Here is a 19,202-nt window from a genome sequence, read left to right as displayed (position 1 = left end):
GCACTGTTTGTAACTCTGACACACAATGAAAAACTACTCTATACTTACATGTACATTTTTACAGTAGATCAAATTTTATTAATTTTGTACAAAATGGTGATGTTTAAAATGAATTTATTTTATATTTTTAAGTATCAGTCATGGATTTCTTGTGTGGGTTGATATGTGGATTTTTATCCTGAGTTCAATGTGTTTGTTTAGACGCTGTTGGGAAGGTGCAGCCAATGAATCAGATGAGGAACATCAACACTTTGATGCCTTCCTTAAGCTGTTTTCACAAATGAAATATAATTTTGGTGATGATGTTATGAGTGGATCATTGGCTCATAGCTGAGTGCCACTTTTTCTTCACCCAACCCCCCAACCCAAAGTACCGAAGCCTCGGGTTTCCTCAATCAATTTCCATTGCAGTGTTCCCCTAAAGAGTTTCAATACTGTATGTAAAAGCTATATACATATGCCAAAAGATGTTTCACAGTTTTATCTCAACAATGGATTTTGAGGATGTTATGAGTGTTTTGTATTTATACTTGCATTGTGGTTGAAATGTGGTAAAAGTGTGTGGATTTGTCAAATTGAGTGCATATCACAAGTCTTAGTTCACTACAGTGTACAAACTCCAATGGAATATCTGTCATGGGAACACTGACTACACGTCACAGTATTCTGTACTTGGACAAATTCCATGTCAGTCAGAGTTTCTAATTCCACAAGGATAACATTTTTTTAAACAACATGTCACATGACTCACTCCCGTGTTGTTGTAAATTCCCTCAGAGTGACACGTCACATATCTTTCCCAACACACAAGAAATCATTCATCATATACTGTCATGATCCTATCGGGATTAAAGGTGAAAACGTACACAATCAAATCCCTCATAGCCTACATGTGTTGAGTACAGAGTTGAGAGCACACACACACACAACTTTTTGTAAAATAAAATGTGCATATTTTACATTGTTCTAATTAAATTCTATTGGATTAAAATAAACTTGGTAGCCACTTGTTAATACTGTCTTGTCTGAATTGTATGTCTCTCAGTCTTGCTACCTTGCTTAATGGCACAGTAGAGTGGTACACTGAGTCCAGTTATCCATTTTCCTCCCATCATTTTCCACTTGATATTCGTGTCAATGAATTGAACTTAATATCAGTACCTGGCCTGCAGGTGGCTTGGCCCTAAGTTAATATTGATTTATTTAGTTATTAATGAATCGAGATTGCAAAAGGTTTGTAACTTCCTTACAAATGCATATTGCCATCAACTTTCACTGTACTTGGACCTTAAAAACATGTAACTTGAACAGCAACCATTTAACATAATTATAAATGTCCCATAAGGCTCCAGTAAGTGTGATAGTTTGGGGTGCTGTCTTTATTGTTTAAGCCTTCCCGAAAACGAAAAGACAAGCAAAAATGCAAAGAAATGATTAAACAGTGTGTTTACCTTTTCTTATTAGGCTAGCATGTCTGGCTAACTAGCTCACTATAGTCATAAACAAGCGTTATAACTGGATTTGCAAGGAGAAAATCATAACATAATATTGTCAGGTTACAGGTTACATATTAACAGCCTCATCCATTACTGGCACACTATAGTAGTTGCTCACTGAGTTGCAGTGTAGGAAAACATTAGCAGCTCTGCTAACGCCCTGCTCTTTATTTGATATATTGGCCCCAGCTCACATTACTGGAGATAATTGTGTTTATCCAACATTTTGTTTTGTCTCTTTGTCCTAAAAGCCTTTTTTCTTATCATGTTAAGAGCGAAACCACTTCTTGTTGTTTTACAGTGAGTCATTTTGATAAAAGAAGAACCTGTTAGCTAGCTAGCTACAGCTGATAACGCCTACAGTCATATCTGTTGGCAAAGTTAATCTTAGCAGGCTACACATGAGAAGCTGCTTCATCTACATCTGAAATTAAAGACCCATTGCTTCAAAAATGACCAAGAATTTCTAGTGTTTTTTTTAAAATTATTATTATTGTCAACGGCATATGTGACATACAACAATGGAAAGCTTGGCATGCACAGCAACAGTAGGACAAGGTGCTAAGAAAACGGAAGAGCTATTCAGAAATATCTAACAAAACTTTACTAACATGTACTACTATAAAGCTAGTGGTCAGTGCCAAAATACCAGCTATTATTACTCCATGTAAAAGGCAACTATTATTATTATGGTTCATTTAAAAGAGACAGATACAGTACACATAGACAACTGATGCAAGTAACACAGTGTTTATAGTGGATGCTAATTTACAACACCCGTCCCTAGAGGGGCTTTTGTGAAAGTAAGAGATTCAAATATTTTTTTAAAAGAAAAGAAAAAAGTGAGTAAACCAAGTATACATCCATATACATAAAATCAGACATGAGTACACGGTGGTTGCTGAATTAACCAGGATTTGGTTAGCAGCCTCTTGAAAGTCTCCCCAATCCCCCCACCCCAACCCAAGGTACTACAGTATTACAGTGGAAAGAGTTTCAATACTGTATGTAAAAGCTATATACATATGCCGAAAGATGTCTCACAGTTTTATCTCAACAATGGATTTTGAGGATGTTATGAGTGTTTTGTATTTATACTTGCATTGTGGTTGAAATGTGGTAAAAGTGTGTGGATTTGTCAAATTGAGTGCATATCACAAGTCTTAGTTCACTACAGTGTACAAACTCCAATGGAATATCTGTCATGGGAACACTGACTACACGTCACAGTATTCTGTACTTGGACAAATTCCATATGTCAGTCAGAGTTTCTAATTCCACAAGGATAACATTTTTTAAAACAACATGTCACATGACTCACTCCCTTGTAAGATCCCTCAGAAGTTGTGAAGTGTGCTGCAAATGTCAAGTGTTCAGGTAGAGAGTTCCAGATTTTTGCTCCTTTAAAACTATTATAAACTTATGCTGGACAAACAATCATGTAGTTGCTTTAATTTTAATGTAAAATGGAGTGTGTGTTGGTCTCCCACTTCGGGTCATCAGACAGCTGCAGGTAATATAGCTCTGAGCATGTTCATCTCCAGGTTCTTGTTGGAGGAAGGATGTTGAAGGAAGGAAGGGTGTAAAGGAAGGAGAAGGAGGGAAGTGTAGGGATGTTCCTGAGGATAAATATGATATTGTGCATGGCATAAATAGCTGTGTTTATTTATATCCAAACACTATACAGAAGTTCACTAGATGTCACTGAGGTCTAACTTGCTCTACTTAAAGGGCCAAAAACCGGTATTTTTACATGTTTTAGCAACTTGTTTGAGGTTAACAGCTAATGGTTTCCATTCATATCGTTACAGTGTGAAAATCAACATGCAGAGACCTGAAACCTGATGTAATGTATTGCTGAGCAACATTGCACATTGTGTAATAGCAATTACACACACAGCACACAGAAACATGGACATGGTGAAGAGGAGACTGTGAGTATGACAGCTCCTTCAAAAACCGGTATCAAAGGCGTGTTGTGTTTATGTCAGGAAATACAGATTTTTTTATACAAACCGTGACGTGTGAAGAGCCCAGGTGTGTAAATGAAGCAGAAGTAAGAGAAGTGAAAGAGTGAAGAGAAAGGAGGAGGTATAGAGGAAGTAGGGGGAGCATTTGGGCAGGTACAACAAGCTGGACAAAACCTGTAATTATTATCCTGCTGAGTTTACTTAGCCTTTATACGCTCCCTCTCTCTCTCTCTGTGTGTTTGACACACATGCAGTGTTTGTATAGACTGATAAGCTCAGAGAGAGAGAGAGAGAGAGAGAGAGAGAGAGAGAGAGGGAGGGAAGAAGGGAGGGAAAACACAGCCCAGCTGAAAGAGTGAAAACACACACAAGGGTGAGAAAACCTATGATTGTGTTACAGAGAGAGAAGCAGTCAGATAGGTGCATGAATACACAGAAGCAGCCAGAAAAGAGAGCGAAAGAAAAAGAAGAAGAAGAAAAGAGTAAGTGAGACTCTGAGAGAGGAAGATAGAGTGTCAGAGAGAGAAGGAGGAAGACGAAGTGAAAGGGAATCATGTCTCTGAATGGGAAGGTGGCTCTGGTGACTGGGGGTGCTCAGGGCATTGGGAGAGCCGTGGTCCAGTCACTGCTGCAGAGCTCAGCTAAGGTCAGTACTGCTTAGTCTGCTTTAACTTCATAACTTTAACATAACTCTGACAGCTTTGACAGTTGCTCTCTTGCTCTAACAACGTCTTCATTCAAAGTGCTCAAAGTGCTTCATTTTTACTGCTTTTGCTTTGATGTCGAACACATTTTCACTACTTGTGCATTAACAGCTGAAACTCTGGTTGGACTGATCTGACTGTTGTGTTCACTGCTCAAACATAACCTGTTTTGACCTCACTGCTTTGACTTCACTTTGCTGGAGCTGTCTGCACATCTGCAGTGGCTTTATAGGTTCAACTTGAATGGGTTTGACTTTACACCAATACTGCATAGCTGCTTTAGTGTCTTTCTTTTAACTTCATGAAAACCTATGGAGAGCACTTCATCTGCACTGCATTATCATGTGTTTTAATACTGAACCTTAATTGTCTCTCTGCACTGCTGTTCTCCTGCTTTTAAAGGATGTTAAAGGTCAGGACACACAGTAGGCTGAAATAGGGCCAGTGTTAACTTGTGATAGATGATGAGTCTGAAATAACAGTATGAATACACTGTGTTTTAACCTAGTAATTAGACAGTACAGGTTGCTTGCATTTAAAATAAGGGCTTTTGAAAGAGACCAATTCTGAGAACCCTCTTCACACCCTGCAAAATGAGGTTAATTGTGGTACAGCACCGAAACGAAAATGTCATTAGTGTTAATTCCCCGAACTGATGCTCAAGCCTTGTCAAACCACAGGTCTGCCACAGCGATAAGAAGTCAGCAGCTAACAGTAACCACAGTAACTAACAGTAAACAAACTTGCATTCTGTCTCTGAGATCAGCTCACTAACCAGGTTTTGTCCTTCAGGTGGCCGTGGTGGACCTGAACAAAACCTGCGGGGAAGAGTGCAAGAAAGAGCTGGACGCAGAGTTTGGAGAGGGCAACTGCACCTTTATTCAGTGTGATGTGTCTAATGGAGACATGCTGAGAGGTAATCCTTACTGTAGAGGACTGTTAGAAGACGAATAACAAGTGACACCTTTCAAATCATTCATGTGTTCATTGACACAATAACCAAACAGCTATCCAAGCTGTTGCGTCATATAGGTACACAGTAAATTTTGCACTGTTAAATCAACACTTAAAGAGTTAAATAGTGTTAAATTTAACCCTTTAAGTGTTGATTTAACACTGCAAATTTTACTGTGTATAAGTCTACCTGTTCATCTCCAAGCTGCATGATAGCAATGTGGACTTTGCTGGGTTTAATCTTCATCATGATGACTCAAAAAACAACTTGCGACAGTTTGTGGCAGGTATTAAGAGAGCTTTTTCCAGAAGTCATTCACCATGGCTGCTCTCTGAGTTAACAGCTGTGTTCAGTGGGTGTACAAGAGCAGCAGGTTCAATCCAAACAGACTGTAACAGAGTATCTGTGATATCTGTCAAAAACAGCAGGTTCTGGTCACTCGTGTGTATCTCACCAACAGCTGAGATGAAACTAAGCTTGACGAGTCTTGCTTTTTTAGTCACATGATCATTTGTTTGAATGTTTCTCAGTTTTTTAGTTCAACATAGCTCCTTACTGCTCAAACACTGCATGACTGCTCCTCACTTACCTTCTCCTTTTCTGCAGATCTGTCAGTGTTGCCGCGCTGTCGGGCACACACACATATGTATATGAGTGTGTGTGTGTATGTGTGTGTAGGCGTGTCTGGGTGAAAAAAAGAGAGAAGCAGAGAATTAAAGTGTGTGTAAGTGAAGAAGTGTGTCTTAGTGAGTGAGAGAGAGAGAGAGGAACAAGGTTTCATTGTGTGACACTGAAAAAGTAAATCCCTGCAGGCTAATGACTGTGGAATGCTGTTTAGTGTTGCTCCTCACTGTGTGATAGTACTGCTGTTGATGTAGACACACAGTGTAAGCCTGCAAGGAGCCAATGACATGTGAAGATAGTGCATAAATCTCTATAAATCAGTTGTTTATATGTTGGCATGTGTGTTTTTGTGTATGCATCTTCATTTATGCATGCATAGATAGGTGTGTGGGTGTGTGCGTGTGTGTGTGTGTGTGTGTGTGTGTGTGTGTGTGCGTGCAGGCATGCGTTTCGGGCAGATGAGTCAGGTATGCTTGCTTTCTAATTGCAAGGTGTCCCAGTGTGGAATGCGGCAGGTGATGACAAATGGCAGGTTTTACCACTTCAGGTTTCTGCCTTCAGCTGTTTATGCAAGCTCACCTGTCTACTCACACAGAGAGATAAGTTACCTACTGGTGACTCGTTGTGTGAGAGCACTACATATATCCCCTCATTCTGTGGATTTTCAACCAAGTCAGTTTAGCCACATAAACAAAGAAACAAAGGGATTCCTACATCAGTAGCTGATGGTGTGTTTAGAGTATCAGCTGTGGATGGAAGAGAAGGAGTGGCTTACAGTACACTGTCATTGAGTTAATGACACATATACGTATGTGGATAAACAGTGTACTCTCATGATGATATAATGATACTGATGTGTCAGTCATGGCAGTACTCTCCCTGTGTGAGAATTAAACAGAAGATCTGCACACTGTACTCCCAGCAATTTGAATTGAGCAATATTTCAATACCAGAGATCTTTGTCAGACATTGATCGAAACGCTTAATTCAAATTGCTGGAAGCTATGAGTACAGTGTGCCGATCTTCTGATTGACACTTGCTTTTAATGTGATATTTGATCCAGCGCTTGCGTAAGGGGTTTTTTTTTTTTTTTTTGGATGTGCATACTCTATACCGTGTTTGTCTGAGACTCTGCTTGTTTCTGTCCTTCCACCATGATCATCACACATGTAAAACAGATGGAAAGCAGCATTTCAGGTGTGGTAGTATAAAGTATAAAGCCTTTTGGGGGATGTGTGAAATCTGATAAATTGCCTCAAGTGAAATCACATGAGTCAGTGTTGGTTGGGGCTGAAGACTAAAAGTTTCAAAGTGGAAAAAAAATTCTGACCTTTGTAGTCCACTTAACACCTTTGTGGTCCACTTAACACATCTGAGTTGCATTTTGGGTAATGTAGGAAGAGGAATGTGTGGAATTAATCGCTGCAATGAGTTGTTTTTTTTCAACTGTTCATGAATACTTGCAGTCAGTGAAGTCTTGTGTCAATATCTAAAGCAGGAGTGTCACACATATGTCCCACCAAGGGTCCAATGCAGCCCACTGGGTACATAATTCCAGTTTTTCAATAAAACACACTGCTATTCTCACTTATTTTCACTCACCATTTACAGTCAACACGTGTGATCTAGTGAACATCCAACCTGAGATAACTAACTTGCAATGTGATTCAAATATGAAGGACACATTTGCCTCAGTGGGCTTGGACACATTTTATATAAGTATACCAGGGTATCCTTATATGGTTTATTATAGTAAAGTTACACGAATGGCTTTCTTCTTTCTGTGGTTCAGACGCCTTCCAGAGTACAGTGGACAAGTTTGGTCGCCTGGACATTGCCATCAACAACGCCGGCATCAACAATGAAAAGAACTGGGAGAAGACCATACAAGTCAACCTGGTGAGATGACAAGACAACAGTAGGACACATAAAAACTATTAGTCAAATCAGTTTAACATACAAAATAAACCTAAAATAACAAGGACTTTACAAGCTGTAGAACATAAAACACCCTTTATCCTGAGAATGTTTGTGTATTACATGTGTGAAGGACTGTTTGAACATGTATCAGTATCTATTTAGTTTGAGGTTCTCAATGACCCTCAGGATCACATTCCCATCAGGGAGTGGACAGGATTACCTTGCTTTTAGCTTAAGCTCCCTGTCTCACCTGCCTACTGAAAGCAAACATGTGCCTGCCTGCCTGCCAAATGCAGACAACACAATTATTACTTAAATAACTAAAAGTATAACTTCATTTGGGGTCAGGGGTCAGTCTTACCTGTAATAGGTAATAAATGCATGGCAGGTGTCTGGGAGAAAGAATGTAATGTTTTGCTGTTTCAGATTCCTGACATGCAAGTGTGAAGTTGGATCAGAGAGATATCAGTTATCAGACAGATAACAACTAATCTCCATACAGATCATTTATAGTCTTCTTTGACACATAACCCATTTCTGGTTTCTGGTTTCTGGTTATGTAGGTTAACTATGCCAGTCAGCCAAAGTGACCAATAAACAATGCTTTTCCTATAGTCAAATCATGTCTTGTTTGAAAGACATGGAGCGTCCATGAGTCCGTCTTGGGTTTCTTCAACTTCAGTTTAAAACACAGGTGAATCAGTAGAAACCTGAGACAGGAAGATGACCCCAACTCAGATACGATCTGACACCAATCAACCAGAGATAAAAACATGTCTTAGCTAGCCCAGTTTCCCAGCAGTAAATGGAAATCTAAGGTTTTCAGTTTGTAGGCAAGACACTGGTGCGATTTTCTCTCAGGCAAGTAATCTTCCACTTTTAATATTTTGCTAACTTGTTCAGCTTTGACTACGACGAGTGTAATTTGTAGATCCACTGGAGAGGATGCACAGACTAAGATGGTAAAAATAACTACAGTCAAAGCCATGAGGATGCGCTAATATACAAATCAGACACTCAGATTGTTGTAATGATACCATTAAATCAGTAAATATCAAAAACTCACTGTTGAACAGCAACAGTAGAGTTAATGTAGTATAGAATATGGTATGTATGGTATTTCTCAATAAACAAAAGTAGGACAAAGTCACAAGGAGTTTTAATGTGTGAATATATATTGTCATATAACATCATATTTAGCCTGTTGGTCTGATCTGATCATTACAACCAGTTCTAGCAAAAGGACAACAGCAGATTGTGCTGATAATGTTTGAACCATTAAACTTGAAGGCCTCATTGTCCCTAAATGATCCCAGTGTACAATACCCCCCCCCCCCCCCCCCCCTCCTCCAGGCTGTTAGCCCCTCATGAGACCATACCAAGCCCAAAAAGCACCACTGCTAAGTACAATCCCAGCAGGCAGCTGGACCTCCAGCAGTGGAAAAACACATCCAGTCTCCCAGTACACTCTCATAACCAGATCATACAACTGTAAAAGGCAAAAAACCACTAAAATGCATCAGGAGGTAGTTTGAATTGAATCTCAAGTACTGTCCAGTGAAAACCATGTACCTTAAAATTTGGTTGTTTCGAAGTTTTTGGAAAAACTGAAGCCATTACAGTTACTGATAAGACAGACAACACTACCCAGAAAATGAAATGGTAAGTTTGCATTAGGTTTGAATAATTCATGAGTTAATTAATATTACATGTAAATATTAAGCTAAATGAATCATAAAGAACAGTAGTCTATGTTTCTATTAGGTTTTACTATACTGATGGAAACAGCCATAAGAGGAGACAGAAGGTTGGAATGAAGTAGCTTCGTCCACCTAATAGGATCTTGTCACTCTTGAAGTGTAGACATGTCTGAAAAGGGGATGTGACATGATTGCTGGATGTGTATTTAAGGAAGTCTGCAAACTACAGATAGTCCTGCTTGAAGGTTGTGCTGCCATGACACTTCACTTACAACAGAAAAATGTCTGTTGAGTACTTTCCATCCACAGTGTAATGTCACTAGAAGGTAATCCTGACACTCTAAGGATGAGAGCTGTGAGTTTGTTGAGGTTTCATTTTCACCTGGTTTTTGTGGAAACACTCATGCATGTTTTTTTCATAAAGGCTTCATTCCTACCTCCTATTCTTGGCTTGATGCTGGCAACATCGTCTAAATGTTTTCATCTTATTTGTCTGTGTGTTAACGCTTTGAGGAGGAAATTCCTCATCATCAAAACACATTATCAGCTGTGGTTCCCTCAGGGATCTATCTGAGATTCCATCTTTGTTTTCTTGTACGTGCTGCCTCTTGGAAGTATCATAGTTGGTCCAGATATAGTCTGATACACCCTGCATTCAAATTGTCATAAGATTTATTGGCGTATATGTGATTTGTTGGCAACAAAATCAGCCAAAGAAATGCTACATCTGCACAAGATATCAAAATCTAAAGGATAGATGAGAATGAAATCTACTGAGCACATTCAGGCCCCCAACTGGATAAACATCGAGAGCTACAGGAAAAAACTTTTGGCTCTGTAACAATAGCTCTAATAATAGCAAAATCACCAGTGCTGTATGTTGTTTGTTCTGTCTTACTGCTTATTGTGCTGTATAATGAGCACTGTGAGCTCCTGCACAACTTTTAGATATCTTCATATATATTGTGCAATTGTGCAACACTAATTTACAACTGCTTTGCAGGAAGTATTGTCTTAGTCAGCAACAGACCTCCTCAGTGAAAAATACAACTATAAATACTGAGTAGTGTCTCAGTAGCTTATTCACCCTCTGTTTCACTTCCTGTTTGTGTGCTATACTTGTAAAAGTGTGACCATATTGCCTCTTTATCTTTACAGACATCAGTAATAAAGGGGACCTACTTGGCACTTGAACACATGAGTAAAGAGTTTGGCAAGGAAGGAGGCACTATCATCAATGTATCCTCTATGGCAGGTAACACACACACACACACACACACACACACACTGACACACGCACACACACACACATGCACACACGCGTTTTTATGCACATGTTTATTCAACTGGAAATAAAAACAAGTTTAATCGTGAATTTATTATAAAGATCAGCCTCATTATGACACTTCAGCACAGACTGTACACAGGTCAGACTGATGATAAACATTAAACATTGTTCCAACATAATAGAAACCAAAACTCAAATATATGAAATTCAATCCAGTGAATGAGTGATTTGTGAGACCATGTGACCCTTCTTGTTTGGTTTGCAATACATCTGTGCAAGAAACTCAAATCCGCTGTGCAACACTGTTTCTTTGTCTGGCAAAGAATGTGTGATAGCACACCAACTAATGTGTGAGAAAGTACTAGATATACAGGTCACTGATGTATTTTTGTGTCCATGTGGTTTAGTCAGATTTAAAGGGTTAAAATGTGAAAATAAACGTATTAATAACTTGCACACATTCTATTTTTGTGGACCCAGTATAAAATTTCTGCTTTTAATCCATTTTGAGAGAATATATTAGAGGATTATGGTAAAAATGTCTAAGTGGTGTAACCATAAAAACTTTGGGCCAAATAATTCAACTTGCTTAAAAACACCATATTAACTAGTTTGGCATGATCTTACATTATAACTTTTTATATTAAATAAAGCTAATGGAATACAATTGTTGTAAATATTACATTTCATCTGGAGAATCATGGAGATCAGGAAACATTTACATTATTTTAATGAAGTAATTATTAGTACAAGTCCACTTAAATACACTGTAGGTGAATACAATATTGAATATTTATCATTCTTTTGTGGTTACACCATTTGACATTTTCAGCAGCATTCAGTCTTACTTTTGGTAAAAAATGGTGCAAATGTCATTTCAAATGACATAAAACCAACAAAAATGCTAAGTCACTATTATGTATTCTTACTTTTTTTTTAAACCAACAGCTGCTCCTCAGACTCATCAATTAATGAATCACATGTTCAACAATGTGCTCATGTGTTTAGTTTTGATCTTAAAATGAATCATCTGGAATTCCACTGACATCTGTTGTCAGCTTTAGCTGGTTAAAAAAGCAAATGAGTAAAGATTTGAGTAATTATTAATGTTAATGCTTAAGTAGCTTGTGACAGCATGTGATGATGCAGCACCATGTGATGATGCAGCACCATGTGATGATGCAGTAACCATTTGGATATTTTTATACCTTTTAAAAATATAATATAATCATTTTTAAAGGAAACATTTCCTGTCAGACTGTAATAGTAACATCAGGTCAGTTTAGCTTGTTATGTTTTCTTGTGCTTTGGGACAACTATAGAGGACACTGGCTGCTTTGATACGTAGAATTTAACATAGTTTCTCACTACATTTATGATATTTTTGGCTCTGTGGTGCTTTTGATGTGACTTGCATAGAATTTGTTGCTAGTTGGAAAGTGGTTTTAGGCTCATATGCAGTTTAACACAGTAGATGTGGGCATGAAATGTAGTCCAAAGTTCCACTACTTGTAGGTTAACTGAGAACGGTGTCACAGAACGGGTGAATTTTTAACTCACACACACACACACACACACACACACACACACACACACACATACACTGATTGGATGAAGGGATCTCTTGAAATCTGGGTTACATAATATGACAGAGTTCAGAGGAAGACAAACCGTAGGAGAAAAACATGACTGCAGTGACCCTGAGGACTGACCTGGTTGGATGGTGGAAAGGAAAATGTGCTTCTGTTTCCCTCAGAGTCCAGATCTGGCACTTTCTGCACGTTAACCATTTCAATTCAGACGTGACAGAAAGAACCCACATTTCACATGTCATGAACAGGCTCTTATTGTGATATTTACACTGGATATGAAACCAGAGGAAAGTTATATTTGCTCCATCTGTGCCGTCAAGCATTCTGTATTCATCACTGTGCAACTGTCAAAATGATATTTCATGCAACATGTCACCTAATTTGATTTGTATGTGAAATTGAAATCTGCAGAGACCCTGAAACTACAGTGACATTTCAGTTCTGCTTTGAAGCACTTGACTTGTATTTTCACTCCCCCACTCTCCAAACATTCTCCTTTCTTGAAAGAGAGACACAGGGGGGGGGGGATTTATTTATGTCAAAATGTCACAGATGATGAATTTCTCCAAGTCTCTGGAAGCCAAGCTTATGAAAACAGTTCCCCTTCTTCCTTGAGAGTGTGTTATGAGGGAAACGCAAGAGACAAAAAGCAACCGTGACAGGTTGGCAGACCTCCACTAGAACTGAAACTACTGGATCTGGATCAATCTGCACCTTAGTCTCCGTCATGGAAAAGCTCATGCTCCTCCAAAAATCTTTACACACACACACACACAAATGCGCGCACACACACACACACACACATGTTTTATGAGGTAATTCCTGCTCTTTTATGGTTTTATGTTGTTCTGATGGGCCAACACTATTCAAGCCATCCCTGTTAAACCTCTAATCTTCTTCTGAACAGCTCCGAGGATCTGTGTGATATTCTGTTTATTATGAAGTGATTACAGTCATTGTTGTTACCGTTTTAAAGTCAACATGGCCTTTTGGTGTGACCTTCACGGGCTCCGTATTTATTCTGGAACTGTCACTACTGTAGTTTTTTTTTTTCTCCCCTCATGAAAAGATATAATTGGAGATGCAGGTAACATTTATTTGTAATAACACTGTGTGTGTGTGTGTGTGTGTGTGTGTGTGTGTGTGTGTGTGTGTGTGTGTGTGTGTGTGTGTGTGTGTGTTGGCCCTCGTGTGAAGTGTGTGAACAAATCATTTATGCTCAGTGTTTCCTTCCATGGTGTAAATAATCGTAACAATCGTAAAATCGGGATTTTCCTCTCACAATAATCATGACACTAATATGTGACATCCTTAGTGTAGCCAGATGCTAGTAGTGATATCAGCTCATTTTAACGTCACATGTTTGTTTGGCCAATGCAAAACCTCTAACAGTAAAATAAATTATTATAAATGTGATAAATGTGTTACTCTTAATTTGAAAGGGTAATCTGTTGCAGAGTTCCCCAATTTACTGCAATGGCTTATTAGGTCCATTTATGTTAAAAAAAAACAAAAAAAAAACGCAGAGGATGGGGCGTAATACTTTGAGAAAAAAGTTTTTAAAAAGTCGTACATTTACGAGAAACAAACGTGGATATTCTCTGATATTATAAAATCACAAATCTGCGAGAAAAAAACAAAACAAAACAAAAGTGATTTATTCTGCTGAGAGGTCACATAGCATGACTTTGCAACACTAGAGAGACGTGGCTTGTTGTGCTTTATGCCTGCCATGGAAGAACTGATCAAATTGTACTTTTCAGTTAATGAGTAGATACTTATTATCTTGGCCCAGAATCACCATTTCATCCTAAGATAAAAAATATTGTATATCTCACAAATTCGTGACTTTATAATGTCAGAAAACATCCCAGTCTTTTCTTCTCCTACATTTCTCAAAATATTACCCCCCATCCTTTTCCAGATCAGTTTTGTTTTGTTTTTTTAACATACATGGCTCTAATAAGCCATTGTAATATACCAACAATGGAGGTGCTGTATCCTGCACTAAATCCTGTTCACCAGTCCTGTTTTATTTCTACACAGCCATCCTTATTCCTCCTCACCTTAAATGATATATTTGGAAATGTTATGACAAACAAATCCAGTCAAAAGTTCAGATTTTTCCTGAAACTGCTCTGCTCAAGTAGCTGCTCCATCAGCTCTTACCAGCAGATTACTCCAGCTGTACAGTAACCACGCCTGAGGTAAAGCTCTGCACTGTGCCTCACCTTCTTTTTATCAGTGGGACGATCGCATCAATTTGCAACTGTCAGTCCAGTTTTAACACAGTAAGACTTTCAGTTTGTCATGAGATACAGATACCAGCACTTAAAATGACCTTTATGTCAGGAATGAAGCAGTATTTATGTATCTATATTTGCGTTTTCAATGAAATATCACTGTTAGATGATGAGTTCACATGTAGAGAAAGCTTGTCATATTCTTGTTTAGAGCTGCGTGTTGTTAAAAGAAATTCCAGGAGATGTTGTTGGTTCTTATTGTCGGACACAACATCTTGCAGATCTAGGACAGTTCTGCCTCCAGTAACGGCAGACATATGGTAATCATTTTTCACTTATCTCACTTGTGATAACATCTGTGTGTGTGTGTGTGGTTGTGTGTGTGTGTGCGTACATGCCATTCCTACAACAAACAGACTTGTCCAAACATGGTCAAGCATACTGCGAGCATATTGTTTTGTGGGGTGTGTGTGTGTGTGTGTGTGTGTGTGTGTGTGTGTGTGTGTGTATGTGTGTGGGTGTGTGCGTTGATGTGTACATGTGCTGCTGAATGCAAGTGTTTGTGGGTATACGTGTGTTTTGAATGATGTCATTATCAGCCTCTTTTGGAAGGGGATGGAGCCCACATGAAAGTGATTGAGTTTATAGTCGTGTTTGCTTTTGCAGGGATTCAGCTGACTGCTTTTATAACATCAGCTGTCAAATATTCCTACCTTGAAACAGTCGGAAATGTTCTCGAACTGTAGGTGCACTATGTAGTTGCATTTTTTTTAAATTAGGAAGCTGTGTGCATAATTTTTTAGTAGAATATTTTGTTCCTTACAATTCATGTCACCAGGTTTCCTCTATTTCTAGCATGTTTCTCTTTGCATTTCAGCCCCATGTGTTCATATACAGGTGAAACAGGTGTAATAAAAGCAAAAAAAGCAACCATCACTTTGATCTCACAACCTGGCCAGAAGATGCTACTTTTCCTCAAGGAACTAAACTCATTACACAACATTTTTTTTAAAGCTTCTGAGGAATTCAACTCCTGAAAAACTAACCCTGGAGGCCAAATCGGCCTCCCTGTCATCTAAGCTGGCGCTTGCCATAACCCGCCTGCTGTGAGTGGTGGCTCTCAGCCATGATGATAATAGAAAGCAGCTGATGAGCCTCTTAGACTGCAGAGAACGAGAGAACAAAATGCTAAAGATCTGCATGAATGATCAAGAGGGAGAGGAGCAGTGTGATGTTGAATTTTAAAGTTATTAATTGAATATGTGAGATGGAGACAAAGCAGAAAAACATTCACAGACATGTAAAACAAACATCTCTGTAGATAATGGTTTAATTCAAAACACTGTGCTTCACTTTTAAATCATTCTGGGAATAAAAAAAGTTATGATGACTTGCTGTTGAAGCTGTGGGAAATATGAGCTGAGCTTTATCTCACTAAATCTGGATCAACTGAACCTCCACTGGTTAAGAAGCTGGAGTTCAGAAGCAGATGTAGCTGTGTTCAGGAACACAACTCTATTCAAACACTCTACATATTGGAGATTTACAGCAGAGATAAACTCAAACTAGGAGCAAAATAAAGCTGACAAAAATCTCCACAGGATAAAAAATACTATATTTATACATTTATTTCAGACCATGGCTGTTCTTTGACTTCAAGCACTCTCTTGTGAGGTAACATGTTTGTTTTCTTGTCTCCTCTTGTTCTTTATATCTCAGCCTTCATGCACTCCCCTCACCAGCCCGTCTACACTGCTACTAAACACGGAGTCATCGGCTTCACTAGAGCTATGGCGGTAAGAAGCAAATATTATAGTTGTTCAATTTGACACAAACTAAATAATTCAGTGTAAAAGGTTCAGAATAAGTGTGTGTGTGTGTGGGGGGGGGGGGGGGGGGGGGTTAAAGATTGGGAGGTCATTCTCTTGTTGTTTGCAGGACGCCTCCTCTCAGGGTGACTACGGCGTTCGTATCAACGTCTTGTGTCCAGCTTTCGTTGACACTCCTCTGCTGCACTCAGTGGAACACGAGGACAACATGGGGAAGTTTGTCAAGTTCAAGGACGACTTCAAGCGCAGCATGAACAAGTTTGGAGTTTTAAAGTGAGTTCACACACACACACACACACACACACACACACACACACACCGCCACCTTATCATTCCTCTGAAATTCTTCTAACTGACTTCATTGGTGAGATGTCTGTAAGGCTTGCAATCATGTTAGTCTTGAAAATCTTCTTCATTGATTGGAGTGATCCAGTTACATTGATAGTGGTGAGCTACAATTATGTTACAATTAACTTTCATTAACACTGAAATATCTACGACAACGGCTACGCCTGTGCTCTGTGGGTTTACAATGAACATACTGCTATAGTGAATATTTGAAACTAGTGATTGAGAACATGACCTCACTAAGAAAGTGTTTATGGAGGTAATAAATCAAGGGAGAAGTAGACTCATTTTCTCAAATACTTCTATATAACCAGACTTTTTTTGGAGCCAGTGGAGTTAGCTGGTCAGTTGAAAGAATGCAAGTTTAAGTCACTTCCATATTGGCTTCACTTTTCAAACCTGAAGCTACCCACTTGGTTAGCCCCAATGTTAGCAACAATGTTAACAACAATGGATTAGCCTAACCTGACCAAGCTCACTTAAGGTGGACTGACCTTTAAGGTGGACCAGCTGTTATCATTTTAATGTCAATCTCATCACCTCCCAAATAGAGAACAGACTAAAAGCTGTTGTAATTTAAGATCTTCTAGGATTCTAGGAACATTTTTATTAATTTTTAAGTTTTAATATTTTCTTCATATGAGAAATTAACCATTTGGCACGCAGGTGGTCGAGTGGTTAAGAGCACATGCCACATATGCAGCGGACCCCAGTTCGAGTCCCGGCAGGTGGACCTTTCCTGTCTCTAAAAAGAGAGAAAGCAACCATTGAATATGTAGTCAGTTTATCCAAATAACACCTGTTTGGAAATTTGTACCATTGGTTTTGGAGATGTGATGAGCTGCTGAATGCAGAATATCACGTCTAGGCAGTACAATCTAGGGTTGATTGTACTGCTGAGGTGTGTCAGCTAACTGTATCTACTAATGTGCTAACAAATTGGTCTTTTTATTCAGGATTTGTTCTGCTATTTTTTGTTTGGCTTTTTACACAAAACAAATGTGGCAACTAAATGTGACACACTGCTACTCGTTTCTGTTTTTTTCTGTCTCTATGTGACTTGGTTGTGGAACAATGCTCTGCTTTCAGGAAACGTGTCAAGTGTTTATTTGGAGCAGTTCTGAGTGGAACAGAACCAAAGTACAGATATACCTGTACATTAAGTGCTCTGATGTTTAAGTACTGCTTACATTCGGAAACTGGAGTGACTAAGCTGTGTGTACTATGGCTCTTGAGAGGCCTGATAAAAGTACTTTTAAAAGCTCAAGTTGTGCAGCAGGAGGTACTCATATTAGTGTCAGAGGAAGTTGAGGCCAAATGACTTCCTGAACACACAAAGACACACACGCACACACACAAACTTTTTCACTTTAAATGATGGCATTACCGCCGGTTTATGTTGTATTTTTTTGATTGCAGTTTGTACAGGAAATCACCAATTAATGGAGTTTGTTTCCGTGTGTGTGTGTGCGTGTGCGTGTGTGTGTGTGTGTGTGTGTCTCAAATCTCATGTAATACCCCATTTCCTGCTGTGTCCTGCCTCCCCTCCTTATGACCTGCCTCTGTGTTTATCTCCAGGCCGGCGTTGATAGCAGAGGGCATGATGAGGTTGATCATGGACACCAGTCTGAACGGATCAGTGATGAAGATTACCTGCTCCAAAGGAATCCACTTCCACACCTATGAACCCATGTCTGCTTGAACGTAAACATGCTGGACTGTGGAGAACTTATGCAGTGCTTTAACCTGTCTGACTGCAACACACCAGAGGCTGGTTCAGGACAACATCTGGCTGCTGCTGAAGCTCAGATCAGAACTGCAGAAAATTAGAGCAATGTTTAGGATCCTGCTGGGACAAACTGACCTGAACAACGTCTGATCATCATGTATATTTACCACATTGTAATAGCCTAATTATGCTAATAATATGATCGTAATCATCCATGGAAAACATCCAGTGTTTTCAGTGCCAGCCAAGATTAACCTCTGGCAAACCCAAATTATAAATGTACTTTTCAGTGTAGTGACAGTCAGTGTCATCCACCTCAGACACGACTGATTATGCAGCTTCTTTGATTAAACAGTGTTATTATAAGAACTGTAATTTGTTATTTAACTGCTGGTTTATACAAAATTAAAAATAAATCATGTGTGATAGTTTAATATGAGAGATATGGAACTTTTATTTATTGATCTTTTAGGAACAAATTCTCCTGCAAATCATCCCAACTAATGTAATAAGTATCGAAGGGAATAAAACAGGTATCATATCAGAGAAAAGCACAATGAGTAGAGGAAATGGAAGGGGTTTATTTTCTGCTCAGTATTAACTGTCAGAATTGAATCTTTTTGGTGACATTGTTTTTGGTCTAATGGTGGTGCTACAGAGGGGCCCAGGGGAACCTACAAGACAGAGAGATTTGGGTGTGGTGTAGTATTGCAGACTGGTTGTAAGGAAGTGTATGGAGGACAATGACAGCAGAGAGAATTCTTTGAGGCCTGATCTTAGTAAAACCTTTATTAGTTATTACT

At 38.9% G+C, this 19,202-nt stretch overlaps 1 protein-coding gene across 1 annotated transcript; it reads left to right on the top strand.

Moving 5' to 3' along the window:
- The first annotated feature begins 3,796 nt into the window (after positions 1-3,796).
- Positions 3,797-18,833, top strand: hpgd (15-hydroxyprostaglandin dehydrogenase). The gene is made up of 7 exons (XM_053330351.1): positions 3,797-4,112; positions 4,963-5,086; positions 7,543-7,649; positions 10,529-10,625; positions 16,213-16,289; positions 16,432-16,595; positions 18,249-18,833. Exons 1-7 carry the CDS (start codon positions 4,020-4,022, stop codon positions 18,370-18,372), a joined length of 786 nt encoding a protein of 261 aa, XP_053186326.1. The 5' UTR covers positions 3,797-4,019; the 3' UTR covers positions 18,373-18,833.
- Positions 18,834-19,202: the final 369 nt, after the last annotated feature.

The sequence above is a fragment of the Scomber japonicus genome, chromosome 2 (assembly GCF_027409825.1).
Source record: "Scomber japonicus isolate fScoJap1 chromosome 2, fScoJap1.pri, whole genome shotgun sequence".
NCBI classification, from domain to species: Eukaryota; Metazoa; Chordata; class Actinopteri; order Scombriformes; family Scombridae; genus Scomber; species Scomber japonicus.
The sequence above is the reverse complement of the archived record's forward strand: the minus strand, read 5'-3'. Positions and strand labels throughout refer to the sequence as shown.

Excerpts from the sequence above, each read along its gene's own strand:
- hpgd (XM_053330351.1), top strand. The coding sequence starts at position 4,020 with ATGTCTCTGAATGGGAAGGTGGCTCTGGTGACTGGGGGTGCTCAGGGC. Across the intron at positions 10,626-16,212 it reads CAATGTATCCTCTATGGCAG|CCTTCATGCACTCCCCTCAC; the intron begins GTAACACACACA and ends TTTATATCTCAG. Across the intron at positions 16,596-18,248 it reads AACAAGTTTGGAGTTTTAAA|GCCGGCGTTGATAGCAGAGG; the intron begins GTGAGTTCACAC and ends GTTTATCTCCAG.